At 41.3% G+C, this 26,269-nt stretch overlaps 2 protein-coding genes across 2 annotated transcripts in view; one reads left to right on the top strand and one right to left on the bottom strand.

Moving 5' to 3' along the window:
* SNAP47 (synaptosome associated protein 47) overlaps positions 1-18,012 on the bottom strand; it is a 172,420-nt gene extending 154,408 nt beyond the window's left edge. Inside the window, exon 1 of the mRNA XM_085628760.1 lies at positions 17,803-18,012. The gene's annotated coding sequence lies outside the window, so the exon portion shown is untranslated. The remainder of the gene's footprint in view (positions 1-17,802) is intronic.
* Positions 18,013-18,198: 186 nt separating this feature from the next.
* JMJD4 (jumonji domain containing 4) overlaps positions 18,199-26,269 on the top strand; it is a 60,849-nt gene continuing 52,778 nt past the window's right edge. The window contains exons 1-2 of the mRNA XM_085628759.1: positions 18,199-18,910; positions 21,599-21,764. Of these exons, the coding sequence (XP_085484885.1) occupies positions 18,661-18,910; positions 21,599-21,764 (416 nt within the window). The 5' untranslated portion in view covers positions 18,199-18,660. The remainder of the gene's footprint in view (positions 18,911-21,598; positions 21,765-26,269) is intronic.

Raw genomic sequence — 26,269 nt, 5'->3', positions numbered from 1 at the left:
CATTGGGCAAATGATAAATCTTGCCCTGCCCTGAATACCGTGTGCTCCTTTTGCAAAAAGAAAGGTCACTGTGTAAATGCTTGTAGGATCAAAGCATCAAGAGGTATTGTAAATGAGGTTTCTCAAGATAATGATATTGGTTTACATGATTTTGAATGTGGACAAATTGTAGTTCAAGTTGGAAATGATGGGCCTCTAGACATTATTTTAGTGGAAGGTCATAGAACTAAAGTATTGTTTGATTCAGGAGCGAAGATTACTATTGTCTCTAGTAAATTCTTTAGTGATAATTTAGACACTAAGGTAAAGCTATTGAAACCTGACATTCGTCCTACCGCCTATGGTGGTGATCCCATTGAGTTGAGAGGGTACTTTGTGGGACTAATTGAATTTAAGGATCGTTTCACCTCTGGGAAGATTTATGTTTCCAAAAAGGGTGCTGTATCATTAGCTGGTGGCACCAAAAAGATCTAGGTGTCATGTTAGATCCCAATAGCACTCCACCTGTTGTCGTTAAAGAGAAGGATACTGTTGAGACCATTGACAATACTTCTTTAGATTCTCAACTTATGGTTGAATTTCCCCAAGTGTTTGGTGAAAAGTTGGGGTGTCTTAAAGGTTACTGCCATAAGATAAAGTTGATTCCGGGATCCATTCCTGTGTCTAGTAAGGTGAGAAATGTGACGTTTACAGTCAAAGAAGATATGTTAAAGGAGATTGACAAACTTAAATCTCAGGGCATTATTGAAGAGGTCGAGGGAACATCTTGGTTGGCTCCGGTAGTGGCTGCTAGAAAACCTGATGGGTCTCTGAGATTATGTGTGGACCTGAGACAGCTTAATAAGTGTGTGCTGGTTGATAAATATCCCCTCCCAAACATATCGGAGCTGTTGAGCATGGTGGCAGGGGCTAGAATTTTTAGTACGATTGACCTGACATCAGCATATCATCAAATACTCCTTGATGAGTCTTCTAAGGATTTGACGGCGTTTGTTACACCTTTTGGGACGTTCAGGTTTATAAGACTTCCATTTGGGTTGGTTTCTGCCGCTTCGGTTTTCCAACGTGTCATGGAGAAGGTTTTGGCCAACATACATGGTATTTTTTGAAAATCAGGATGATATTTTGGTGTATGGTTATGACGTGAATGAGCATGGGAAGAGAGTGAGACAAGTACTAGGTAGACTTGCTGCCCACAACCTGACCATTAAACGGGAAAAATGCAAATTTGGTTGTGAAAAGATTGATTATTTGGGACATACCATAAGTGCTGAGGGTGTGGTCCCAAAAGCCGATCTAGTAAACACTATTAAGGATCTGATGGCCCCAACTTCTAAGGAAGAGTTAATGCGATTTCTCGGCATGGCCGAATATTATAACAAATTCATAAAGAATTTTGCTGAAGTCACATATAACATAAGGAATCTTCTTAAAAAGGGTGTAAGTTTTTGTTGGAATGAATCTTGTGAGAATGAGTTTTGTGAACTAAAACGAAGATTACAGGATGCTCCTAATCTTCGAAATTTTGATCCAACCAAAACATCTATTATTTCTACAGATGCAAGTTTAAAAGGCCTTGGTGCGGTTTTGTATCAAGGGGGTGTGGCTCCGGAGAACACCATCATGTTTATTTCAAGAAGTCTGAAGGGGGCTGAAACCAGATATTCAGTTATTGAGAGGCAGGCGTTGGCAGTTTATTGGGCTGTTAAAAAGTTCAAGAAGTTTTTGTGGGGCACATCTTTTGTAGTAAAAACTGACCATAAACCACTGTGTGAAGTGTTAACTAACAAAGGTATTGACTCAATTTCGCCGCGAATATCAAAATGGGTGGTCGGGTTGCAAGGTTTTGACTTTGTTGTTAAGTATGTTCCTGGTAGTGAAAACCTTGTGGCAGACACGCTTTCTAGATTGGTACCGACGGTTGAACCAGATTTATTGGATTCTCAGAAGGATGTTGATTTTAGTAGTTCTCAGGATTTTGTGAGTGGGGTAGATTATGAAGTGATTTCCCACAAAAAGTCGTTGGATGCGTGCAAAGCTGATGCTTCTATTCAAGAGGTATTGAGTCTCATTTGTAATGGTTGGCATCATAAGGAACAGGGTGGTTCTTCAGTGGAAGATTTTTGGTTAGTGAAGGATCAACTTTCCTGTTGTGATGGTTTAATGTTGAGGGGTCATAGATTGGTAGCACCAGTATCTCTAAGAAAAGAACTACTAAATATAGCCCATGAGGCACATTTGGGTATTTCCAAGACGAAAGAAAAGGTTCGTTCTAGTTATTGGTGGCCAGGTATGGATAATCAAGTTGAACATTTAGTTAGAGAGTGTGTTCAATGTACTCCCAGTGAGAAAGGACTAAAGACCAGAACTCAACCTATGGAGAAAAGATCTCGTCCTAGGGGTCCGTGGAAAGATATAGCTTTGGATATCTTAGGACCTGTGCATGGGGATGGTTCAGATACCTATGTTGTTGTAATCATGGATTTGTATTCTAGATGGCCCGAGATATTTTGTGTCAAGAATGTAAACACAGCCACTGTTATTGATTGTTTAAAGAAGCTCATTGCAAAGGAGGGTATTCCTGAAACTATTCTGACCGATAATGGGGTTCAACTGGTTTCAGGTGACATGGAAAATGTTCTCAGTGGGTGTGGAATTTTGCATAAAAAGTGTGCTTTGTATCATCCAGAGTCAAATGGCACTGTGGAAAGATTTAACAGAGTTCTTAAAGATACTATATCATTAACAAAGCAAAATGGGCTAGATTGGAAAGAAGAAATTTCAAAAAGGGTTTGTGTATATCGTTTTGCTCCTCATACTACAACAGGGAAATCTCCTTTTGCTCTGTTTAGGGGAAGGAATCCTGATACTTTCTTAGAGCCCCCTTGGGTAAATAAATTTCTTTCAGCTAATGGGGTGAGTAATGATGACACTTCTTGGAAGAACAAGGAAGATTTGAGGTGTCTTAGAAGTAAAGAAAACTATGATTTACGGCATGCTGTCAAAACAACAAAGGTCTCGGTTGGTGACATGGTTAGAATTAAAAAACCTGGGTTTTGTGTTGCTAATTCTAAATTTTCCAAACCTATCAAAGTGATAAAAGTTTTTGATAATGCAATAAGAACTGCTGATCACAGGGTTTGGAATTTGAGTCGTGTTGCTGTTTGCAATAAAGATGATGATGTATTGATTTCTCAAGATTTGTTAAAGAAAACAACTGTTCCTCATGTCATATCAAGACCTAGCAGAGTTTCACGCACTCCTGTTTATCTGAAGGATTACGTTGTGTGATGTTGGGTTGTTCACAGTTTGTTTATGTAAAATGTAAAGGAGGGAGATATGTTGTAATATGCTAAAGATTGGTGATGTCATTCATGACATCTTGCCATGGTGTTGGGGTTCTAGAGTGAACTCATCATGAGCTGATGAGTAGAATGTTGGGAGAAGAATGTTAGAGGATCTCTGGATGAACCTGCTGGCAGTTGGATGGCTGAGCTGTATTACCTGCATCTTAAATTAAACTCCTATTATTAACTTCAACTGAAGTCTGGATCTTCATTCAACCCATTGAAGTGTACTTTTTAACAACATGATGTCTAGAAAACATATATTTAAGACGTAATCTGAGAGCCTCACCGAGCACACCCTCGTATTCCATACATGAGGAACTGGGGTCTAAGTACATCACAGACATGGTTGCGATTAAACCCCTGTTATGTTGGGTGAAGATCTGGTCAAATGAGGAGGTAGGATTTAACGGACTCAAAATTCAGGACTGCCTCTCCTTTGACCACGCACTTAAAATACCCTTGTTAAAATACATTAAGGATACCTTTACTGCCCTAGGAAGACCAGATATGTTCTCTAGATATGATATCATGAAGCCTTGGGTTAAAAATACCATCAAAGAGTTGTTTGTTAAACATGTGGCAGCTCACCGCGAGGCACAGGAACTCAGAAAACCCCTGGTAAGAGTGCATATTTAGGTAAAGTCTGTGCAAGGTATGGAGCCCTATTTATCTGTTTTAACAAGTGTGCATGATAGATTTTTAATCACTAGTTTTAGACTAAATCAAATTTACCACCTATTGGCTTCCCCTTCTGGCTTTGTTACACACAACGATGACGGAGGTGCATGTGGCTGCGACTCAAGGTCTCCACAGGATACCCTCTATTTTATTTTCTTCTGAAAATATTTCTCGCATTCTAGAAGAGCTTTTCTCAAAGGGCTTTTAAAAGATTTGAGGTTTAGACATATTCATGTCGCCTTATTGTTTTTACAGCGTTTACCTAATGTTTATGCACATTTCTGTGTAATCAATTTTTTAAGATCTGTCTTAAGGCTGAGACGCTCTAGAGGCTTATTATTCGTTCTGTATTTGAACAATGCTATGCTGCTATAAATGTAACAAATCTCTGTTGATTAATGTTGACTATTTATGCGCTACCTTTGTTTATCAACGTCTGCTTATGGCCCCCGAGCCCCTGTTTAATGTTTTTAGCTGTTTGTTGGGTATTTTATAAACCAGTATAAATGGTTGTATGCAGAAATTAAATGGATTTGATGCGCTGAGTCTTTTTTAAACTGTTTCTTTTATGGCTGAATCTACTGCCGAATAAAGATTATTATTATTATTAGGAGCAGTTTAACTGTACCGTAATGGCATGGTTCTACAGCTCTTTAATAGTACTTGCCCCAGCTATGTTTAAATGGTTACTCCTCAACAATTTGAGAGAGGATAAATGAGTAGGAGAGTGTGTCTGAGTAAAAGAGTGAGCAAAAGAAAAAGTAAGTGAAAAAGAGGAGCGCAAGTGAGTAAGAGAGCAATGGTAGCTGTGAAAGAGTAAGAGCATTTTGTCAGAAAGCAAACCAAAAAGATGTAGAAGAACTGAAAAAGTGACTTTTGCAGCAGGTGACTGGCTGACGTAGAGAGCATATCTGAGAGAGTGGGAGAGACAGTCTTCTTTCAAGAAGAGCATCAACAATTTGTAATATCTGGATACCATTGTCACACATGCATCAAAGGTTGGGTAAAGAGACTTGTGAGAAGGGACCAACACATGCATCAAAGGTTGGGTACAGAGACTTGCGAGGAGAGTGCAACAGAAGGGGCCAAGTGTACAAAAAGATGATCTTACATTTGGAGGTAACTGCTTCTGGAGAGAAAGGGGAAGGTGTAGGGCATGAACAAAGTAATCTGTTCACTTTAGGCATATTCCACCTTGGATCTGTGTACTTCAGCCATATTCTTCCTCAGACCTTCCGTTGGGCCGTCCGCTTGAGCCATTTCCTGACAGCCACAATTACTATTACCTGATCTGGCAAACAACTGATTCCACAGGTGCAGCACGTGCTGCACTTTAGGCATTTATTCGTGAAGAACAACATGATAGAAATCCCAATGAATGCGTGTGAGCAAATGATGATGGATGCACCCATTACTGGATCACCTTCTCTAGGCATAGTCAATGAAGAAGTCCTGTGGGCTGATAGGCATATGATGGACCCTCACAGTACCTTAAATGCATGCTCCATAGCACAGTGACCTGATTGGCACATTTATTAAATTAGATACTTGTGAGTTTATTAGATGTTTTCAGGAGCACAAGTGTCATGGCCTTGTGAAAAGTGGACCAGGAAATAGTAACACCTACACTCTTATTGTCAGAGTGATTCAAATTATGTCTCCGTTGCGCGCACCCCTCAGAGATGTGCACACAAGCATTACATTGCCACACACCAAGAAACATAGCAAGAACATTGTGGGAAACATGCGGCACATACTTAATTGCACTTATGGACCTGTATTCCAGGTGGGTGGAAATGTTATATTTAAGAAACAATAAATTAATGTATTATTTTTATTTAGAAAATATCTTTAATCAAGGGAATTATGCCAAGTATCTGCTCTCTGACCGACCGGAGCTGAAGAGGCGCCTTGAGACCCTTGCGGGTGAGTAGCTCGCTTAAAACTCCCTGATTGATTGATTGACAACGGACATCCCTTGAAATGTGTTTGCAACATACATATACATTGAGAAAAATCAGATGACCTTCAGAAAGACACTGTAAATTCCCATGTAATACCATACGTGCTCTATCATCCTTCAGACTAGAAGCCCATTAAGGCTTTACATCACTACAAAAGTTCTTCATATTCTTTTGTAGATCTTATATTTAAGAGCATACAAGAGAAGTTTTGAAGTATTATTTTGTGATAAGCTGAGCTCAGATGTATGGACAGTATTAGGCAGAAGGCATTTTCAAGTGTGCATCGTGTGGCAATTAGGGAAGCTGCTACTCAGTGATAATGGCTCTCATGCCTAGGGTCGCGGGCATAGAAGAATGAGGCCAAACGGGCAGTCAGTAACAATGTATTGTGGGTAGCTGTCAAACTGTGAAATGCTGTTCATGCATGCTTTTGAGGAACATGGCTGGGACAAGTCTCCAGCTGTTCCCACTGCTGTTTAGAAGAAACCAGTGTGTGCATATTAATCTACTGTTGGACACAATCCCAGCATAATTTAGGTGGGCCAGTTTTCCTTCAAGTGCAGTTATACAGGAAGACATATTATAAATTCAAATTCAAAAGTTCTTTATTCGAATCATAGAATCATCAAAGCATTATTTAAGTATTGAATGAGATTTTCGAGTGATTTGCGCGCTTAAGAAATGCCCCTGATTTGATAAGTATTATCAAACATTTCTAAAAACACATACAGTACATTATTTATCTTATTATTTACATTTACATTTAGCACTATCCTCATTTTGTGAGAGAACACTATAATTACACAATTTATAATCTTCAGTTAATCTTGTTAATGAACCATAATTCCCTATTTACATTTTTTGCAGATTGTGCTAAGAAGTGCGTGTGCAAATTAACAGGGACTTCTTTAAAAACGCAGTTAATAAAAAGCGAAATATACTTCAATCAATTCTACTCATAGCTTATAGCGTTCACATTTTATATTACACATCCTGTACCCAAGTGCAAAATGCCCTAATGCAAAGGTCAGCCACTATGTTAAACTATTATGATTAAAAACGTTTTTAAATATTAACCCTTTCTTTTTCCTTACAAAATTAGCGGCCAGTAAAAATCTGCTAACGCCGAATACAATGAGTTTAGAGCTATCACTTTTTAATATTCACAACATCTCATTATATTTTCTAACATTCAAACTTCTGCCTAATGGTTTTATCCATTTTCTTCTGGCATTTACGTATGCTGGGCAGAAGAATAAGACGTGTGCGATATAATCTTTAACTCCCAATTGGCATGACAAGCTGTTACAATCCTTATCCCCCCCCTGTGGCGTTACCCATTTTGATGTAAAAGCCTTTATCTGAAGTGTTCCGTATCTAAATTTCAGATTTGATGTCTGTGCCAGTTGGGGTACAATTCCGTCCAGAAACGACTCAAAACAAGGAGTAGTCTTAAACATCAGGAATTGTGTAGTAAGCCTTTCTGATGTGCTGTTTAAGGTGACTTTGTGCCAGATAAAATTCCAATAAATGGTGTTAATGTCCTGCTTTGAGTCAGGCGTCAGCAGACTCTGATTTATCCAAAATCTGCCCAGACCTAAGTCAAAGAGCCGCTTACGGATATGGGACAACCAGGGAGAAGTGACATGGAGATCAAGCGACAGCAACTCACTCAGACTTTGTCTATATGTTACTAGTTCCACTGTAGACCAGATTCTAATCCAGTATGACAGTGTTCTCCAGATCTCCATGTGTTCCAGTCATTTTATACCCAGATCATACATTAAAGGGATCACAGGGGTGTTTTGGGGAAGAGCCATAAACCTTCTTAAAACCTTATTTTCTCCCACTGTTAAAAGTGAAAGGGTTTCGCCCCCCCAAAACTCTGAGCCATACAGGGCAGCAGTTTGGGCTCTGGACTTATAAACTTCCAGAGCCGGGGTTACAGCCTTTGACATGGTCACATATTGCTTTTTTACAATAGGGGCACAGTTTTGCATTAAAATAGACTTTGATTTCTTTATCTGTGGGTTCCATGAAAGTTTTGAATCAATGGTGACCCCTAGATGTACAAAGCTGGAGACACGCTCTAAGGTCACTCCGTTCGATGCTATATTGTTTTTAAAACATTTATGGGGCCTCATGGACATATATTTTGTTTTCATAGAATTTATTTCCAAACCTTTTAGTTTACAATAGTCATTAAGCGTATTTAAAAGATTTTGTACGCCCCTTGGAGTTTGGGACAACAAGATTGTGTCGTCTGCGAATGTTAACGCACAAATATGGGTCCCTCCAAGTTTTGGGGAATCATGTTGGGATTTTTGAAGGAACTGGACCATATCATTAACCTATAAAATGAACAAGGTTGGCGCCTGGACGCTGCCCTGACACACCCCTCTCCTAATTGGGATCTCATCAGTGAGTTCCCCCCCTTTGCCCCAGCGCACCTTTGCAAAATTGCCCTAGTGTAACCTTATGAGCTGGAGTAGAATGTTTTCCGAGACCCCCAGCTGGAGCTGATTTTTCCAAAGTCCATCCCTAGGAATTGAGTCAAATGCTGCTTTTAAATGAATAAAAGCAACATAAAGGTGGGCGACTCTCAACTTTGTATATTTCTAGGCTAGAGTTACAAGTCTAAAGACTTGATCTATTGTGCTAGTTTTCCTTCTAGAACCAGCCTGACGAGAGTATATTATTTTCATTTATCCAGTAATTTAGCTTATCTAAGACTTGCTTGGCATAAACTTTTTGTATTACATCTATCAGGCTTATGGGCCTATAATTGGCGGCTTCGTCCCTGCTGCCCTTTTTATGAATCGAGACAATCTCCGAGCCCTTCCAGGATTCTGGAATTGGTTGTCCCATGGCAAATGCATTGATAAAAGATTTATATATGGTGCCCATACTTCTGGGGCGTGTTTTAAAAGGTCCCCTAGTATCTTATCAGGTCCTGGTGCTTTTGATAACTTGATAGCATTTATAGAAAGCCAGGTGTCTTCCATGCTAAACTGTAAAGGCGCAATTTCAGTAAAATCAGGGGCCCCTCAGTACTACTTAAAGGATCTCTATACAACACATTTGTGGTATCATATAGATTACCAAAATGTCTTTGCCATGTACAAGGATCTAAAAAGTGATCTTGAATTGGATTCCTTACTTTACTGCCTTGACGCCCATCGGGCTTAGTAGCGCATTACAAATTAGATTTCATTCATTCATTCATTCATGAGCTATAATCCTCCAAAATAAGGACTGATCACCGGCCTTTGAAGCTATTATCAAAACCTGCCAGCTAGCGTCTTCCCAATTTCTACGAGCTACTTTCAGGGTTTTCTTATATTAGTTTCTTTCATGTCTAATCTCAACTATTTCGTTGACTTTTATAACCCTGAAAAGACGTTGTTTGGCCACTGCGCATTCTTCATCAAACCAAGGATTAGACGGCTGCGTTTTGCCCCTACAATTGCCAGTTCCAGGCTGGGATTTGGTTAGGTAGAGTTTCATATTTTCTACTAGCCTCTGGTGAATCTGAGTTATAGGTGTATTTGTCAGGGCCTGACTCTAAATATGAGGTTAAAAGGTCACTAAAAATGTTGTATATATTGGTGAGGGGTTCGACTTGGTCAAATATAGTGGGCCACCTAACTGCCCTACGGTTGTTACTCACTAAGGGCAGTATGATCTCTGCCCCCGGATCAGTTAGACGGGTTACATGAGTCAGAAACCATTTTCCTATTAAGTCTAAACACAATGGGAAGTGGTCACTTTCGCTTCTTTTGTCAACCTTAAAATCCTGTATGTAGGCCGAGTGTGCTACACTTATCATTACATAATCTATTCGAGACGAAGAACTACCTCCTGAAAATGTATTTGAGCATTCAGGGTCTGAGGGAAATCTACCATTACATGCCCTTAGACCTTTCTCTAGAGTGAAATGGAATAATTGCATAGCCGATACAGAGCATCCCACCATTTTTTCTACCTTAAGAAGCCGGATCCCCATTGCTAAGTCTTCCCTCAAAGATGGTATCTAATCCCGTAATAGGTTTGTAGCAGCAATTGAAGTCCCCCCCAACTATAGTGGTCCCATTTGGTTAGATAGATTCAAGAACTTCTTCAAGTTGTTGTATTAGCAGTGATTCTTTCGAACGCACCCTCGGTCTTAAATATATGTTAAAGAGGTACAACTGGGACTTATTTGGAAACTTAAGTTTTAACCCAGGATATCTTTTGAATCAGCGGGCACAGTTTCTATAATTGCATTTATATTGATTTTTTCTCCAAATTAGAAGACCACCTGACGGTCTACCTCTATTTGACTGGAGGGCTTCTATACTGAATGTTCTTTAACCTACTTTATATAATGGCTTTCTCGCCCAGGTCTCCTGAAAGAGACATAGATCGAAATTGCCAATATAGTTCTGCCAATCTGGCTCATTAAGTTTTTGTGAGAGCCCCGCTATATTCCAGGAGACTACCTTCATGCATTCCGGTGTTAGGTGGGTTAACGTATTAGAAGATTGGTCAAGCATAGTTATACTGCCAGGCCTCTCTATCTCAGGGACATTAATTGCCCCTCTTCCTTGAAGGTCTTTACTCTCTAGATGGGCAGTCTGACTAGCTAGAGAAACCGATTCTGCTATGCATTTGTTCCCATCTATTGGACTAGATGTGCCTCCCAATATTATATTCATCCTTGCCTGCCCATTCAGTCAATGTATGGGTTTGAAACTGTTTGGCCCCTCCATAGGTTGTAGAACAGTGTTGCGTCTATCTGTGCTGGTTTTATTCGTCTAAAACTAATTTTAGAGTAAAAAAAAGAGTGCGTTCGTAAATTCATGGCTATCAAATTATCTGCGATAGTTTTTGAGTGGAAAGTTAGTTTTATGTCGTCCATGTCCCCCTCTTCTTGTCGGATCCGTTCAGCTTTTTTTATATCGGATCTTATTATAGAGAGGCACTGTCGTTTGGTTCTAATCCAATGTGTCGTTTTGTTTATAAGTGAATCCTCGTCTTCTCTAATACCCTGTTTTAATCTGGGAACATTTGTCAAGAAGACATTATAAGAATTAAACTTCCCCATGTTCAGGTGGTGAAACAATAAGTGAGGTTCCTGCATCTGCTGGGAGCCTCTATCCTCCCACCTAGTTCTTGACATATTATAGCGGGGAGCTTGGCGATGTATTTGTACACCTGAGCCAGCACCTGAAAAGATAAAGGCGGAAATCAGCTATGAGCAGTGGTCGAAGTGGGGGGAAAAAAGTAGGGGAACTGTGGGCGGAGAATCAGAGGGTGGGAATAACCCGTGGATTGGGTCAGTGGGCGGAGTCAGGGGTGTGGCTGAAAGAGCAAATTATCCCAATTTTTAGTATTTGTTTCCCATTTCACTAACCGGTTACATCTTATTATGTTATTCAATTTAACCAATCGATGCACGTTTATTTAAGGTTTAATATGAGTTATTAACTTTAAAATACATTCACAAAGTGGGATATGTTTCCAATCACAGAATGTCCCTAATATCCTTAAAATGGAATCGCAAGTCATTTTTCTCCCAGCCATGGTGGAGCTTCTGTCATCAGCACTTCTCCTCCCCTTTTCCACAAGAGCAGTTCAAATATGAATGGCAAAATATCCTAGTTTGCAAATGTTTTCCACATAATTATGGCTCTGCCATATTTGCCACATAATACATCATCTGCTGCTTAATCTGAAGATTTGACCTAATAAATTGTTTATTGCTCAAACGGATCGAAAGTTACAAACAAATGTGACTTGTGCTGCTGTGAAGTGGAGGGCCCCTTGCAAAGGTTGACTGGTCACCTTTCTCTCTGCTCCAGTTGTATGTTTCACTGGTACTAATAAGGACACATTTTTTCAGAGACTGTTAGCATGTGTAAAAATGTCAAAATAATAAGGTATCAGAAAATTTACAGCACCACTAATACCAGTGTAGGGTGTCAGAGCACCTTACATCACACATATTACAAAGAGACAATCATTCATATGTGTGTAAATCACTGTATAGAAAAAGTTACATAAGACAAAGGACTACAAGGTGTAGGAGTCACATGACAACCATACTAGTAGGCAGCATAGTTTAATAGTGATTGGTCTGGTGAAACACAAACTCAGAATTCAAAACGTAATACCATGGTTGGGGGTTCTCTTTAATAATCAGAATTGATTTCTACCACAAATGAAGCCTTTTTTGCAACATTAGGATAATCGAAAACGGGGGGTAAAACCATAACGCTCTAATTTATACCTTGCAGTTTGCATGCAGCTCTTACATGATAGTTAATAGCTCACTGTTCTATGTTAAGGTTTTAACTTATTAACTGCAAGTAACAATAGGGTCTCTCTGACAAAAGCAGTAACCCACTGACCTATTTACATTATGTGCACTTTATGATCTGCATGGTACATGTTCTTAGCAGCAGGCACATCAACCCTCTGTACTTCCGTCAAAACGTCCACTAGACAAAAATATCATCTCTCTCTACTAAGAACGTTAATCACTGGAGTTATCATGACATTTTTATTGTTGCCGAAAATTGTCGGAGGACAGGAAGGAGGCAGCAAGTACTTTTAAAACCATATTATACTTGCAAACACGACGCCCCCACCTGAAGTCAGCGCCAGCTGTGGTCTGTGCAGGAAACAGCGGTGGTGCCCGGTAAGGCGGGATTTCGAGGGGCGATGCAGAGAGAAAATTAATTATTTATTTAATTTTCCCTCTGCATCGTCCCTCGAAATCCCTCCTTACCTGGCCCCTCTGCCCCACCACTGTTACCTGCACGGACTGCGGCTGGTCAGCGCCTGGTGCGGTCACATTGCCCTAGAGCCACCCTGCTCAAGGGTCCTATGACGTCATTGACAGAGTCACTGTCACTCTATGGTGTGCTGCTTGATAGGCCTGCCTGCAAGACTGGAGGTGAACTTCAGAATTAATTGTGGCAGACTGGCCTTCAAGGTCAACCCACACTTGCCACTGCTGGGGTTCACCTGCTGGTGCTAAGACACCAGGGCTTTTAAGATCTGCGGGGTCTTCTAAGGTCTAGCATGGGAATTTGCTCCTTCGGGGGGGGTGGTCTGGTGGACTGGTCATGAAGGCTGAACCTGGTTCGCCAGTTCCAAATTCAGCAGCTCGGACCATAGTGCCACATCCTCTTCCCCACTGAACACCATATTGCTCCACTGAGAGAAACGCGCAATTCACTGACCCATCATAAACACCTGGATGTGGCTCAATTCACATTACGTGCTAGACAAGAGCAATATGCTGCCTAAAAAAAATTAACAACATCCTAGAAAAAGCAAACACTCATAGGGAATGCAAGATTAAGTAAAGCATGTGAAATGTAAGCAGGAACAACATGGTTATCTTTTTCTTTTTACACTCATTATTCAGAAATTAGTGAGTGCTTTTGCCTGAAAAGTTAAGGCCATGACTACAGGGCCCTGAAGGGACCCGTTTCAATGCCCATTGCTTATATCCTTGCGAAACGTAAGCAGTATGGCTTAAAAAGACAACATTCGTGAACACACAGCCGCTGTACACATTTTGTTTTCCAATTCACCCACCAAGCAGGTATTTCAGTATCTCCAGGAATAGTGCACTTTCCCACCCAAGGAAAACAATGGGGCATATTACCAAGGGCGGTATCGCCGCTTTAGCAGCACTTTTTGCCGCTAACGCGGCGATATTTCTATTGCCCTATTAGCAATCTGTCGCTAACAGCTGTTAGCGACAGCTTTATGGCGAAAGCGACCGTTTTGGTGCCGCTTTGCATGTCAATGTCAAATATTTTTGTAAAGCGCACAAATCACCTAAAAGGTCTCAGGGCGCTTGCAACCAAGACAAAGGAAACGTACAGTGACTGACATGCTCAGGTACCTGAATTTAATGAGCAAAAAGCCAAGTCTTCAGCTTTCTGCGAAAAAGTAAATGGTCGGTTATAGACGCAAGCTCCAAAGGAAGTTTATTCCAGAGCAGAGGGGTTAAATATGGAAAAGATCGGCCCCCATTGCGTACCGTCCGAATGCGTGGTAACGCAAGAAAAAATCTGGTGCTAGACCGCAAAGAGCGTCCAGGAACATACCATTGAAGTTTTTTTGCCAGATAAAGTGGACCAGCTCCATGCATTATCTTATGGGTGAGACTTAGTATTTTAAAATGCCCTCTTTGGCGAACCGAGAGCGAATGCAAAGATTTAAGAGTAGGACATGACAGCGATATTCATCGCTAATAACATGCAAAGTGTAAGTTCCTCCACACAACTCCTTGGCAAACACTCGCTAACACAGCTTCGGGATATTCGCAAGGCTGCACAAGACCCGCGATGCGAGCTTGAAAGCCGCGCTAAGCCCCCAGTATCGCAGGTTTTTAACACCTGCTGAAAATACAACTTAGCCATCTTTAACATGGGAGGTGGATGGCATGGCTGAGTTCATGCCTGCCTATCAGCAAGTATTGCAGTATCGCAGGGAAATCATCGCTTGTTTTCCCGCGATACAGCGTGCTATCACGGCTATCGCTGGATTTAATATCACCTTGGAGATACGCGTTGCTAATAACGCGCTATCTCGGCGATAAAATCCAGCAATATCCGGCGATACAAAAATGAGCGCTAAGCGCGCTTTGCGATATTTATCGCAAAACGTTGCTAATATGCCCCAATGTTTTTCAAACAGAGACGAGAAAACAAAAGTAGCGCTTCACTGGCAAACACTGTAAAGTGGCGCTAACATGTTTAGGGGTGAATAACTCAATCTGGCCACCTTGCAACCACCCTGTCTTGCTTTAGTTAGTTAGTTAGTTATTTTTCATATTTTGAATGTCTTATTTCTCTACACCCCGAGAACGCACTTAGAAATTGAAAAATGGCAGAAAAAGACGACATTTCCAGCAAAAATGTTTTTTTCTTTTCTGGATATATTTCACAGGAGAGCAAATAAACTAAAGGAGGAAAGAGAAGGTAATACCGGTTTCTCGAAGTCTAGGTTTTCACTAAATGAGGAGCGAGACAGAAAGAGAGGGAAGAGGGGAACAAAGAGAAGGGTGGGGGTAGCTGCCACTGGCAGGAGAACTGGACACTGTCCTTGTCTTCTGTGGGCACGAAGGAAAAGACAGAGTCCTTTTCCTTCTCTGCCTGTTTCGCCCGTCCCCAAAAGCTGCGCCTCAACTATCGTCCTTGGCGATTTCTGCCATCCGGGAAGCTTGTTTAAAATAAGAAAGTAGGGGAACAGACTCTATGAAATTAAAGAAGTAGGGGCACGTCGTGCCCTGCCGATCCCGCCCACTTCGACCACTGGCTATGACAAATGTCCTGTAATTATAAGCCATTTATTGTGTCTAAAAGTCACATTGCAAATTTAAAGTTCCCAAACCTTGTGCTCCATCCTACTAAAAAGGTAAAACACTGAAACATAATATTACTAGAGGTCGAGAGGACACTAAACATGATGAATACGTAGATGGCTACATTCATTTTAGACAAGAGGCACACAACTGTGTCCGCTCACAAAAAAAAAGTAGGTTTAGGGGTAAAACTTACACATATCTATCCGTTATAGTGATATTTTATTGCGCGCTCATAAAATTAGCATTGAAAAAAGTTAGTATGAGTTTTAATAAAAACAGCAACAGTGGAGTCCAATATCTTTCCAAGATGAGAATCAAAATAGTATTCGATATTGCACAGTCGAGACAAAAAAAAGAGAGCACTAACAAGACACCAGGAACAAAGGGTGAAGAATCTTTGGTCTTGTAATTTTTAGATTAGCTTTGTTAAAAAAGTCCAGAGAGACAAACTGGTTTTGTGGTGTGCACCAAGTGAGTTTTAAAAAAGTCTTCTCAGTCAATATCTCACTCCTTCTCATTCCCCAAGACCAAGGCAAACATAGACTTACATATTTCTATCCCTATGCACCAGACCCCCACCACTCCTCTCCAATGCCAACCTTACGTATCTGCACAATAACTCCAGACTGCAAACAGCAGTGCTTTAAATGGGCCGGTACTGACAGGTACTGGGCCCTGGCACTTCTTATTTTTATCACTCTGAGTACCCGCACTTCTCTACTGCCGAGGAGAGTACCAGTACTCATGAAAGGGTAGGTACATTGGCTGTTAGTGGTGGTAGCCTGTCTTTTTGGCATCCAAAGCACTTCTGTAGCCCTGAGCTGAGCCCCCGCTGAGCTACTCAGGGTGGGCTCATTTGCATGATATCTGGGTGTTCACCATCACGCTGTGCTGTAAGGAATCGAGGCAGCCCAGTGACAGCACAATAATGAAAGCCATGGGAGGTAACGAGGCTAAAATGGCTTTAATCCCACCTGATTCTTTGGTATAAGTGTCTGTATGTTTGTTTACCTGCTTGCCTGTGCGTTTTTTGTGTGAGAGAAAAGCGAGAGAAATATTACAACACAAGGAACTGTTAAAATATCACTGTGTTTGGCTTTCGCTTTGTATAACGAGTTAACCTGTTTTGTTTATAGAAACAAATTTCTCATGCGTTTTGGTATTTGCTGCAACTAGTATAGAATGCAAAAACAACAATTGATGGACAGAATGCAGAACAGTGTCATACATTCACCCCAGTACAAAGATCTGGGCCTAAATCCATCATTTTTTTGCTCACCGTGCCATTTCAGTTTGGACCCAGACATATGCAAATCAGTCTTGACCCTGCGCCCAATGAGAACAGTCCAGCCCGAACTGCCAGGCCAGGTCCTCCCTGGACTGGAAACAAGCATCCTAGGACCGGATTCGGGGTTTCACCCCTCTTCAGCCAAGATAGCTTGAGTCCAGTGGCATGGAGAGCACAGGACCCACGTCTGGGCATACCCATCCCACTCGGGGTGTCAAATGCAAAAACAATTGATGAACAGAATGCAGAACAATGTCATACATTCACCCCAGTACAGAGATCTGGGCCTAAATCCATCGTTTTTTTGCTCACCATGCCATTCCAGTTTGGGCCCAGCCATATGCAATTCAGTCTTCTCCCTGCACCTAATGGGAACAGTCCAGCCCGAACTGCCAGGCCAGGTCCTCCCTGGACTGGAAACAAGCATCCTAGGACCGGTTTCGGGGTTTCACCCCTCTTCAGCCAGGATAGCTCGAGTCCAGTAGCATGGAGAGCACGGGACCCACGTCTGGGCATACCCGCCCCACTCAGGATCTAGCTTGGCAGTTCGGCTGGACTGTTCCCACAAGGAACAGGGTCAAGACTGATTTGCATATGGCTGGGTCCAAAGTGGGGTGGTGTGGTGAGCAAAAGAATGATGGATTAAACCCAGATCCTTGTGACTGGGGTGAATGTTTGCATTGTCCAGCATTCCGTCCATCAATTATTTCTTAAGGAACTAATATAGAAGTCTAAAAGCATCAGTATGTCTTGCCTTTAGCCCCACCCCTAGCTCCGCCCACTCGCCACACTTAAATGAGTATCTGCGCTATTTTCCCCCCATTTAAAGCACTGGTAAACAGTTTCCATTCCATTCTGTCATCTTACGGTATTTTTTCTCTCTCCAGTCAAGCTGGAGGCACATAACTAGGGTATGTTGTGTTTATATATTTCGCATGAAGCTCGAGAAATGTAGGTACCATTCTCGAGGGACGCTCTCAGGAATTTCAGAACTGTTATTACTTGTGCCTGGAATTCCTAAGAGCATGTGCTGGGAGGAACTGTGAAGAGCAGTGTATTGCTGCATTGTGATCCTCTGGGTGTTCCAGACATGGACCCGAGCTTCAAGAAAATAAGATATTCTGTTGGACGTTTGCTTTACAGGGGCCTTACCTCCCGCCAGGGGACTCTTAAAATCGGATTGCCTGTGGTATGCGTCCGATTATAAACGTCTCGGCATTAGGACTCCAAACCGACTTCAATACACGAAGACAGGGAGAGGGAATTCGAAAGCTAGTTTCTAATAATTGACAGGCAAACAACAGTAATAGGAGGGACTTCATGGCTTTGCAGCTCTTAAAATGCTGTGATTGGTTAGAAAATGACTACCCGGAAGAACCCGTACACCGGAACAAAAATATCCCACAGCCCGGAAGAGGTCAATCAGTCACCCCCCCCCCCCCCCACACACACACACACACACACGAGAGCCGTTCTAGAATATTTCCTGTCCCAATTGAGAATTGTAAATACCTTTATTTATCTTCCGCCTTCGGAAAATAAACCGGCAGAAACAGCAGTCTTCAGAGCTGTGTTTCATATCGATCGTGTTGTTATTCCAAATTCATAGCCGTTTTTAACGTCGTTATTGCACACGTTCCGTGGTCGTGGCTATATGTGAAGTTACATTTTTGTTCAGATGAGTTGCAGAGTTTGGTTCGTGAGGGTTCACTTGGTCAACACGCTGGCGGCTTTAAGACATTTTATACACTAGCTAGGAATTGCACTTTTCAATAAGTACACCAAGAAGCGAGTGTTTGGTTCAATTTTTATTTGTATTGTCAATGCAGTAACTATAGGTGAATTGCATAGCTGTTCAATTATTTACCGCTTGTGCTACTCTGCAAGTTTGTTACGTTTTTGAGACCCTAATCTTTTATTAAAGTTTTTCATATAAGTCGGCGCAAAATCAGGGAAGCATGTATTACTTAAACGTTTGGTTCAATATTATTGACTAGTACTGGACCAAAAATGGACAAGGAGGCATTCGTTTTTTACCAGAATTTGGACCAGACTCGCAACAGCCTACGCTATGATTTACACCATATAGATTACATAGATGATCCCGTTACTTTCACATATTCAATGTTTTTTAGACTTTATCTTCTTCCTAACCGCCCATGTGTTTTCTCCGCCAAGTTCACGGATAGCTGGGAAAGCAGGAAGCGCTGGGTCACTCAGGATGGCAGGCCTAATTTTGATCATCTGCTTCTGAAGTTTGGTAAGGAAACCTTTTTTTGTCAAAACATGCAACAACAATATTGTCTTTTAATTTCAGAAGACGAGCTCGTATGTACGGCTCCCTAGATAGGAGTCAGCATAAATAGTCGTGATAACATGTGGGTACAAGTAAGTCTTATGGAGCTTTAAGTAGCAGTCGTATTTGGCAGGTTGCAAGGAGTTTTGCCTTGGTTCGAAGACAGGATTGCCCTAGGGCCAGGGCAAGGAAGATATGTAGCTGGCTCAGTATGACATCTTAGATGACAAGTCATTTGAATTGCCATGCCTTTAATAAAAATATATTTTTTTCAATCAGAATCTGGATCATTCTCTTATTCAGTTATAAGGATTCGAAAATGATGACTCTTCTTTGCGGGTCTAGTCTAATCAATTATTCACGGTGCAGTTTTGCACACATTCTGCCTTCTAAAAGTTCACTTCTTCCACAGCATTTTCCGAATCTACCCTGAAAATCATACTTTAGAGTTTTACAATTTTAGATTTCCTCTGCATCATACCTCGTTTATTCTTAAAAGTGTGTGTAGTCCAAAAGATATGTTTCAACAAGTTTGGAAGTGTTCCAGGGGAAACCACGCCCTTTTTCTTTTATCTTATCTATTTTTTGTGACTCACTTGATCCTCCGATGGATCTTGTTTTGTGCCAAGGAGGGGTTGGATACAAGGGATCCAGTTTCCAGATATCCAATGTGGATCAGGAATAGGATGGCCGAATCACAAGCTAATAGTTAAGTTCATGTATGTAACTCTCAGAACCAGACTAAACAAGCAAAGGATTATTACTGCAGGTCTGATCCTTCTGAAGAAGTTTATGCAGACCACAATCATGTAAACCAATAATTCTGCTAGGGCTATACAAAACAATAACATTAGTACTTGATATTCAGAGGTTTCTCTGAGCTGATCTCTCCCCGTGGCATCAATAAATAAATTCAGACTGCTCAATCATATTTAAAAGGAAAGTCATGATAAACCGTAGACTAAAGTTTTTAGTTAAAATTTAGTTGATCAAAGATTTCAATTTAAGGGCATCACATTATTAATTAATAAACAGTTCTTTGTCAAAGAGTACAGAATAGCCTAGTTAGTTGGGATTGCAATAAGGTGACAAAAGGGTTAGGAGAGTTCAGTGAGGACATGAACCATGGCAGCACATGTACAGTGTACAATCGAAAAAGGAGTCCATAAATGGCACACACAGCATTTGCATCAGTCCAAAAAGAGGTAGCGCGCAGAGTCCATAAGGGATGAGCATGAACAGAAGGAGTTGCAGGAAAGCCAAAAACAGTCTCTCTTGAATCGGTCCAACTAACCAACAGAACCAAATCGACCAGTATTGAACCCCCTCATTCATCAGATAATGTATAATATACTCTTCTAGTTCCAGGGTGACACCTCCTTGGTCACTTCATTGTATCAGTCCACTCAGTCCATTGGTCAGTTCATACAAGATTATTGTCATGCAACATAAAGGAAGAAACATATTATAGAAATAGGCGGTACTGATCGCGTATTTTGTAGGTCAACTGTTAAACATGATCCTTTAGCATCAGAAATGATAGTGAGTTCAAGAGGATATTTTCTCATACCAAATGTTCCCAAAGTATCAAATTTTGTTGCAAAAGGTCCTTCTGAGTGAGTGAGAACTCCTAGTAAGCAGTAGTTTTGCTTCACAATGTAAGTTTGAGAAAGCTTCTAACAGGTATAAGACAGTACACAATAGTAAAATGCTGGCCTAGAATATAGTCAATTTAAGAATATACATGATTAAAGTAGCGAAATATACATTTCAAAGAGGTAAAGCAATATTATATTAGCCCGTTTCAACTTATAAGCATTCAGAGATGTTAAACATTATGTTGCAATGATTTAATGTAACTTTGCCATTTTACTGCAATTTCAAATTACCAATGTGCACAATTAATTCACATGATAAAATATTAACCTTGTTTCAAGTGTTCTATATGAGCACATACACGAAGAGTATTGTCTAAGGGTTTTAGAAGGTTTACACTCAATATGACTGTAGCACCACTTTTTGCTTTTCTCATTTGGTGCGCAATTTGTATATATGCAGAAGATGGAATTCAGAACGGAAAACCCTCAATAACACACACAAAGTTAACTAAATTACGTTTTATTTAATTAATTCTTTACAGAATTCTACTATCTCCATACGATAGTTAAGAACATTATAACACAGGTACAACACTTTACCATTCTATCACACGTTAGAATAATTATGCTAAGGCTGATTAATGAAATATAAACCTATCCTATTTAAATGATGATTTAATCTATACTACAATCATCTGCATGCTTTTATGATGCAGTAACCAAGTTTCTCACATTTATTTCTCATGTCTCTTCAACGTATAGTTGGTGCACGTTTATTCATGTATTACTTGAAATGTCTCAAAATTAGTTTATGTGTCACATAGGGATCCTTAAAGCTTTTCAGCTGCATCAGAAGTCACGCTGTAATTTACTCCTATCGTCCATGCAAATTAGTCCTCTGTTAGCAGTCACCTACAAGAAACTAGTTTTGATTTGTAATTGCGAAGTATAGTTTGCTTCTCTTGTATTAAGATTTGAGACTTTTGAATGCCTAAGTTTCATGTCACATTGTGTCTCTCTTTCATAAACAGCCTTCTAAATAATTCTGTTTCAGGGGAAGTGATAGTTCCCGTTGCAAACTGTGACGTGAAAGAGTACAATTCCCATCCAAAGGAGCAGATTCCGCTTGCAGAATTCATTAGTTATTGGAAGGACTATATACAAAACAACTACTGTTCTCCCAAGGGTTGTCTCTACCTCAAGGACTGGCACATGTTCAGGTGAAGATTTTAAGGAAAGTTTTTTCGAGGCTTGCACTTTTTGTGGACTTAGTTTTTAAAATGCTGAAAAATAGTCGATTGTACTTTTGGATAGGGATGACATTTACTGTGGAATGTCACTATCATGATTGGGTGGGCGGTAGAGGAGAGGAAAAGGCAGTAAATGGGAATGGGGTTACAGAGGTCAGGGCCATGTGAGCAGTGTTAATTAGAAGTTGAGGTGCAATGTTCTTGAGTGCAACCATTATGTCACGCAACGTTAGTGCTGGTGGAGCTCACTATTGCTGCAACAGTTTTAATGTTAAATTATTGGCACTGATCCACAGGGTGACTGCTCTACTAATTGACAGTAACTGCACTCCTCAATGCAGCTGCTATATTTTTTAACGAGGCAGAACTAGCCCCTAGTACTTGCATTGGCCAGCTCTGGGACTTCTTTATAGGGCTGCAGTTCCCCTAATGATCAGTACAAACACTTTTCTGCAGGCCTGATATAATAAATTGTTAAAAGTTAATGGCAGCATTTCTCAATAGGGCTATTACACTACTAATGCACAGCTCCAGCAGTTCTCAGCACATCTGCTATATTTTGGTTGGAACATAAGCATAGCAGTTATGTGGCATAACTACTTATAATGGTTGGGCTCGTTAAGTTTCTATAAGCAGTACCAGGACTTCTCAGTGAAACAGTAATTGTACAGTAGAGCATTTCTCTGTAGGAAGCAGAGGTTAGGAGAAAACGTATTGCATCTGCCCTCTTTGTTTACCGCATACAATGGTCAAACACATGCAGATATTTCTTTAATACTATGTCATAGTCTATTATTGTAAGAAGACATGCATTATTAACGCCTCACTTTTGAGAATCATGTTGATTAAGTTGCATCTGCAAATCTGTATGTAAGCTTATTGAATGTAAACTTTGATGTAAAGTAAAAGAAACTACAATACTCTTGGGGTAGGGTAAGAGAGAGAGAGAGGTGCATGTCTAACTTGTATGTATGAGGACATTCTTCATGTAGCATCCCAGGGGAGTTGGAAATCGAGTAGCTATGTTTATTTGTGGATGAGTTTTTCTTGAAGGCAGAAGCTTTCGATTTCTTTCATAAGTGGAAAGAGATAGAGTTTGAAGGATCTATATCATGATCCATGTACAGTTCATCATATACCATTCATAAAATCTCAGAATAAGGAACTATGCACGTCTCTTCCCATTTCATATGTATTTTATGAAAATGATCTTTTAAAATAATTCAGAATAATTGTATTAAGTGCCTAGCCCCCATCACTCTGGAGTATCCTCATTGTAGACGCAGAAATTGTCACGATATTAGGCTTTGGCGATGAGCCGGTCTGAATTGCGCAATTGGCATTTCTCCGTTACATCGACCATGGGAGCTTCACACTGCCTGATAATCCTCCAGTTTTACGTCACATGCAAACATCAAATGTAAATTAACTATAGTCCCGCTCCCAAAAAAAGCAATGCAGACTAATCTAATAGGCAAGTCTGCTGTGAACACAAACAACCTTCAGACATCCTTCAGCCTTATGCCTCCTCAGTGAGTTGTAATGTAAGTCTCAATGTCATGGTAAGGTCAGGACTGGGCATCCTAATGCCACACGCATGAACTCGCTTAGACAGAAGAAACTAGATGGATGGATGGATATGCTTAATGGATGGATATGCTTAATTAGTCTGTACGTACTCTGGGTCCACTATATTCCATCATTCAGTAGTTTTTGTAGTAGGGGCCAATTATTTGCAAATATGCCTTGCTCTGTGTTGGACTTGGCCCTTTTTGGCTAAAAATCCCTAACATTTTTGCCTTCCTCCTAGACCTTTTTCTGACATTGTGTTGCCGACTTAGATGCTTTGGGCACTTTGCAACTGGTGATCAGTGTCAAAGTACAAGTGCTCCCTGTATAAAGTGGTATGGTAATTGGTTGTCCATAATTGGTATCTTTGCCTTAGTAGTAAAGTCCCTAGTAAAGTGCACTATGTGTACCAGGGCTGGTAATACAAATGCTACTAGTGGACCTGCAGCACTAATTGTGCCACCCACATAAGTAGCCGTAAAAAAGAGATCTCAGGCCTGCCACTGCAGTGCCTGCGTGCAGTTTGTTAACTGCCTTGTTGTCCTGACAAGTGCACCCACTTGCCAGGCCTTATCCTTCACTTTTTATGCACATCAGACACCCCTATAGTAGGCCCAAGGTACCGCCCTGGGCAGGGTGCAGTGTATGTGAAAGGTAGGACATGTACTGAGGTGTGTACCATGTCCTGACAGTGAAATAATGCCAAGCTCATTTTTTATTGTTGCAAGGCCATCTTGCCTATAGGACAGAATGGGGAATGCTATGTCCCATGTTTCCAGCATACCTTCCCATAGGCATAAGATGGAGAGATGGAGTTTAGTGTGCCTGAATTCAGAATTTAATAACTCCTCTTTCTATGAAGATGGTTTTTAAATTGTGTGTTTAGAAACCACACTTTTAGAAGTGGCTGGTTTCTTGTCCTGACCATCCTGTGTGCCTCTGTCCGGTTGTGTATTGACTGTCTAGGTTTGGATGTGACAAGGTCTGGGGAGTGTCCTGACACCAGGGAGGAGTAGGTGAGACAGCACAGGCTGGCCTGCGTTTGGTGTGGGGGGAGGAGTAGCCTCTTTGAAGCAAGGAGGGCTGTGCTGCTGCCACAAAAGAATGGCTCCACCTCCTGCGGAGTGTCTGGGGCCCAGACCCTCACTATCAAAGGAAGAAGGTGTGCACTAGCAGGAAGGCACCCATAACTGGTTTGGACCGGGATCAGAGCTCCCTGAACACAAAGACTTCAAAGGCATTTAGGGGTATAAATGTAAGAGCTGAAACCCCTGAACTCCAGACTGAAAAAGGATTGAAACTACTTTGTGATCAAGAGGAACCTCTGCCAAAGGAGAACAGCTGAAGAGAAGGACTGCCCTTGCTGTGTGTTCTGGGGCTTGCCTGCAGTTTACTGATTTGACAAAGGAGAGGACCAGGGACTTTGTTGTGTGCTGTGTCCCCCTGCTTGAGAGGACTTTGCTGTGTGCTGTGTCCGGAAGTAACTTGTCTCCAAGGGCCCGAGGAGAACTGGTCCCCTGTTGTGGAAACTCAGGAACATCAACATTTCCAACCTTGTCTCGGCGACACTTGGTGCATGTGCTTTTGCACCCCTGAGACTGCTGTGTGGTCCGTGGTGCTGTTTACGAGGTGCCCTGTGACCGCATTGCCCCCGCAGCGTGAAACATCGTCCACGCTGCTGCTTTGCTGTTTGTGGCTCGAGCTGTCATCGTATCTGAGGCTGTGAGTGAGGATCACCGCCGCCGGCCCGAGCTGCAATGTGCTAAAGGATTTCCAGAAGCTAAGGAAGTTGTAAGGTAAAAGGGATTGTGATCGCTGTTCGCCGTGAGGAATCTGCCCAAGATCGTCAAGGTAGGAGAAGGCAGCGCCGTAACCCATCCGGTAACAGCTTCACCTAGCAATGGACCTGCAATGTCGTCAGGGCCGCCCAGCAGGACGTCCGACGAGCGGGGAGAGAGAACGAGGCAGCGCACCCTCCAGGTAAGGCTTGGACTCCGGTCGGGAGCTGCAAGCATGTGTGGCCTGGGGAGGCGTGCAGGATTAGTACTGGAGTGCTCCGATCTCTCTCCCACTGCATCGCGTAAGACGCTCTGAGTCCCCGAGCCGCCCGTACCTGCCCAGCGGTACCGGGGCCGCCCCTTTATGCTTACGACTGTTGTCTCTGCTGTTGGGCCCTAGTGGTGCCCGAGTTGACTGCGCAGATTGGCTTATAGCATTATTCCCTGCATTACGAACTGCCTGATTCTTGCATTACGAACTGCCTGATTCTTGCATTACGAACTGCCTGATTCTTGCATTACGAACCACATTATTCTTCCATTACGAACTGCCTGATTCTTGCATCTCGAACTGCATTAATACTTGCAGTAAGGACTGTCTTATTACTACATAACAAACTGGATTACGAACTGCACAGCATTGCACTAGGACTGCATTAGATCATCGTGAATTGCTCATTAATACCGCAAGAACCTACAAGTGATTGTTGGCCTAACAAACTGTACTCCTATGAAACCTCTTATTATTTTGTCTGTAATTTAGAACATGTTTCAATTTGTGATGCGGTAATTGCCTTCACTCGATTGGCCATCAAGTGAAGGAAGGAATTTTTATATCTCTAATCACTTGTGTATGAAACAGAATAGTTTATACACTCTGATTGGAACACTCTGGCCTTTTTAAAATATATCAAATGTACTTTTAAGATTTTGTAGTTTTTATGTGCTGTTATGAAAAATTAATTGATTGCCATGGTGTATCTATACCATTGTTGAAATATGTATTTCTTTTAAATAATTTTATTAGGGGGAAAGGTCACAGGAGAATGTACATCGGTGTAATAATTTGATTATTGTAAAATTCACGACTATTTATTTTTCTTTTATATAGAATGCTTTTATGGATAT

The sequence above is a fragment of the Triturus cristatus genome, chromosome 10 (genome assembly GCF_964204655.1).
Source record: "Triturus cristatus chromosome 10, aTriCri1.1, whole genome shotgun sequence".
Taxonomy (NCBI): Eukaryota; Metazoa; Chordata; class Amphibia; order Caudata; family Salamandridae; genus Triturus; species Triturus cristatus.
This window is presented reverse-complemented; position numbering and strand designations above follow the sequence as displayed.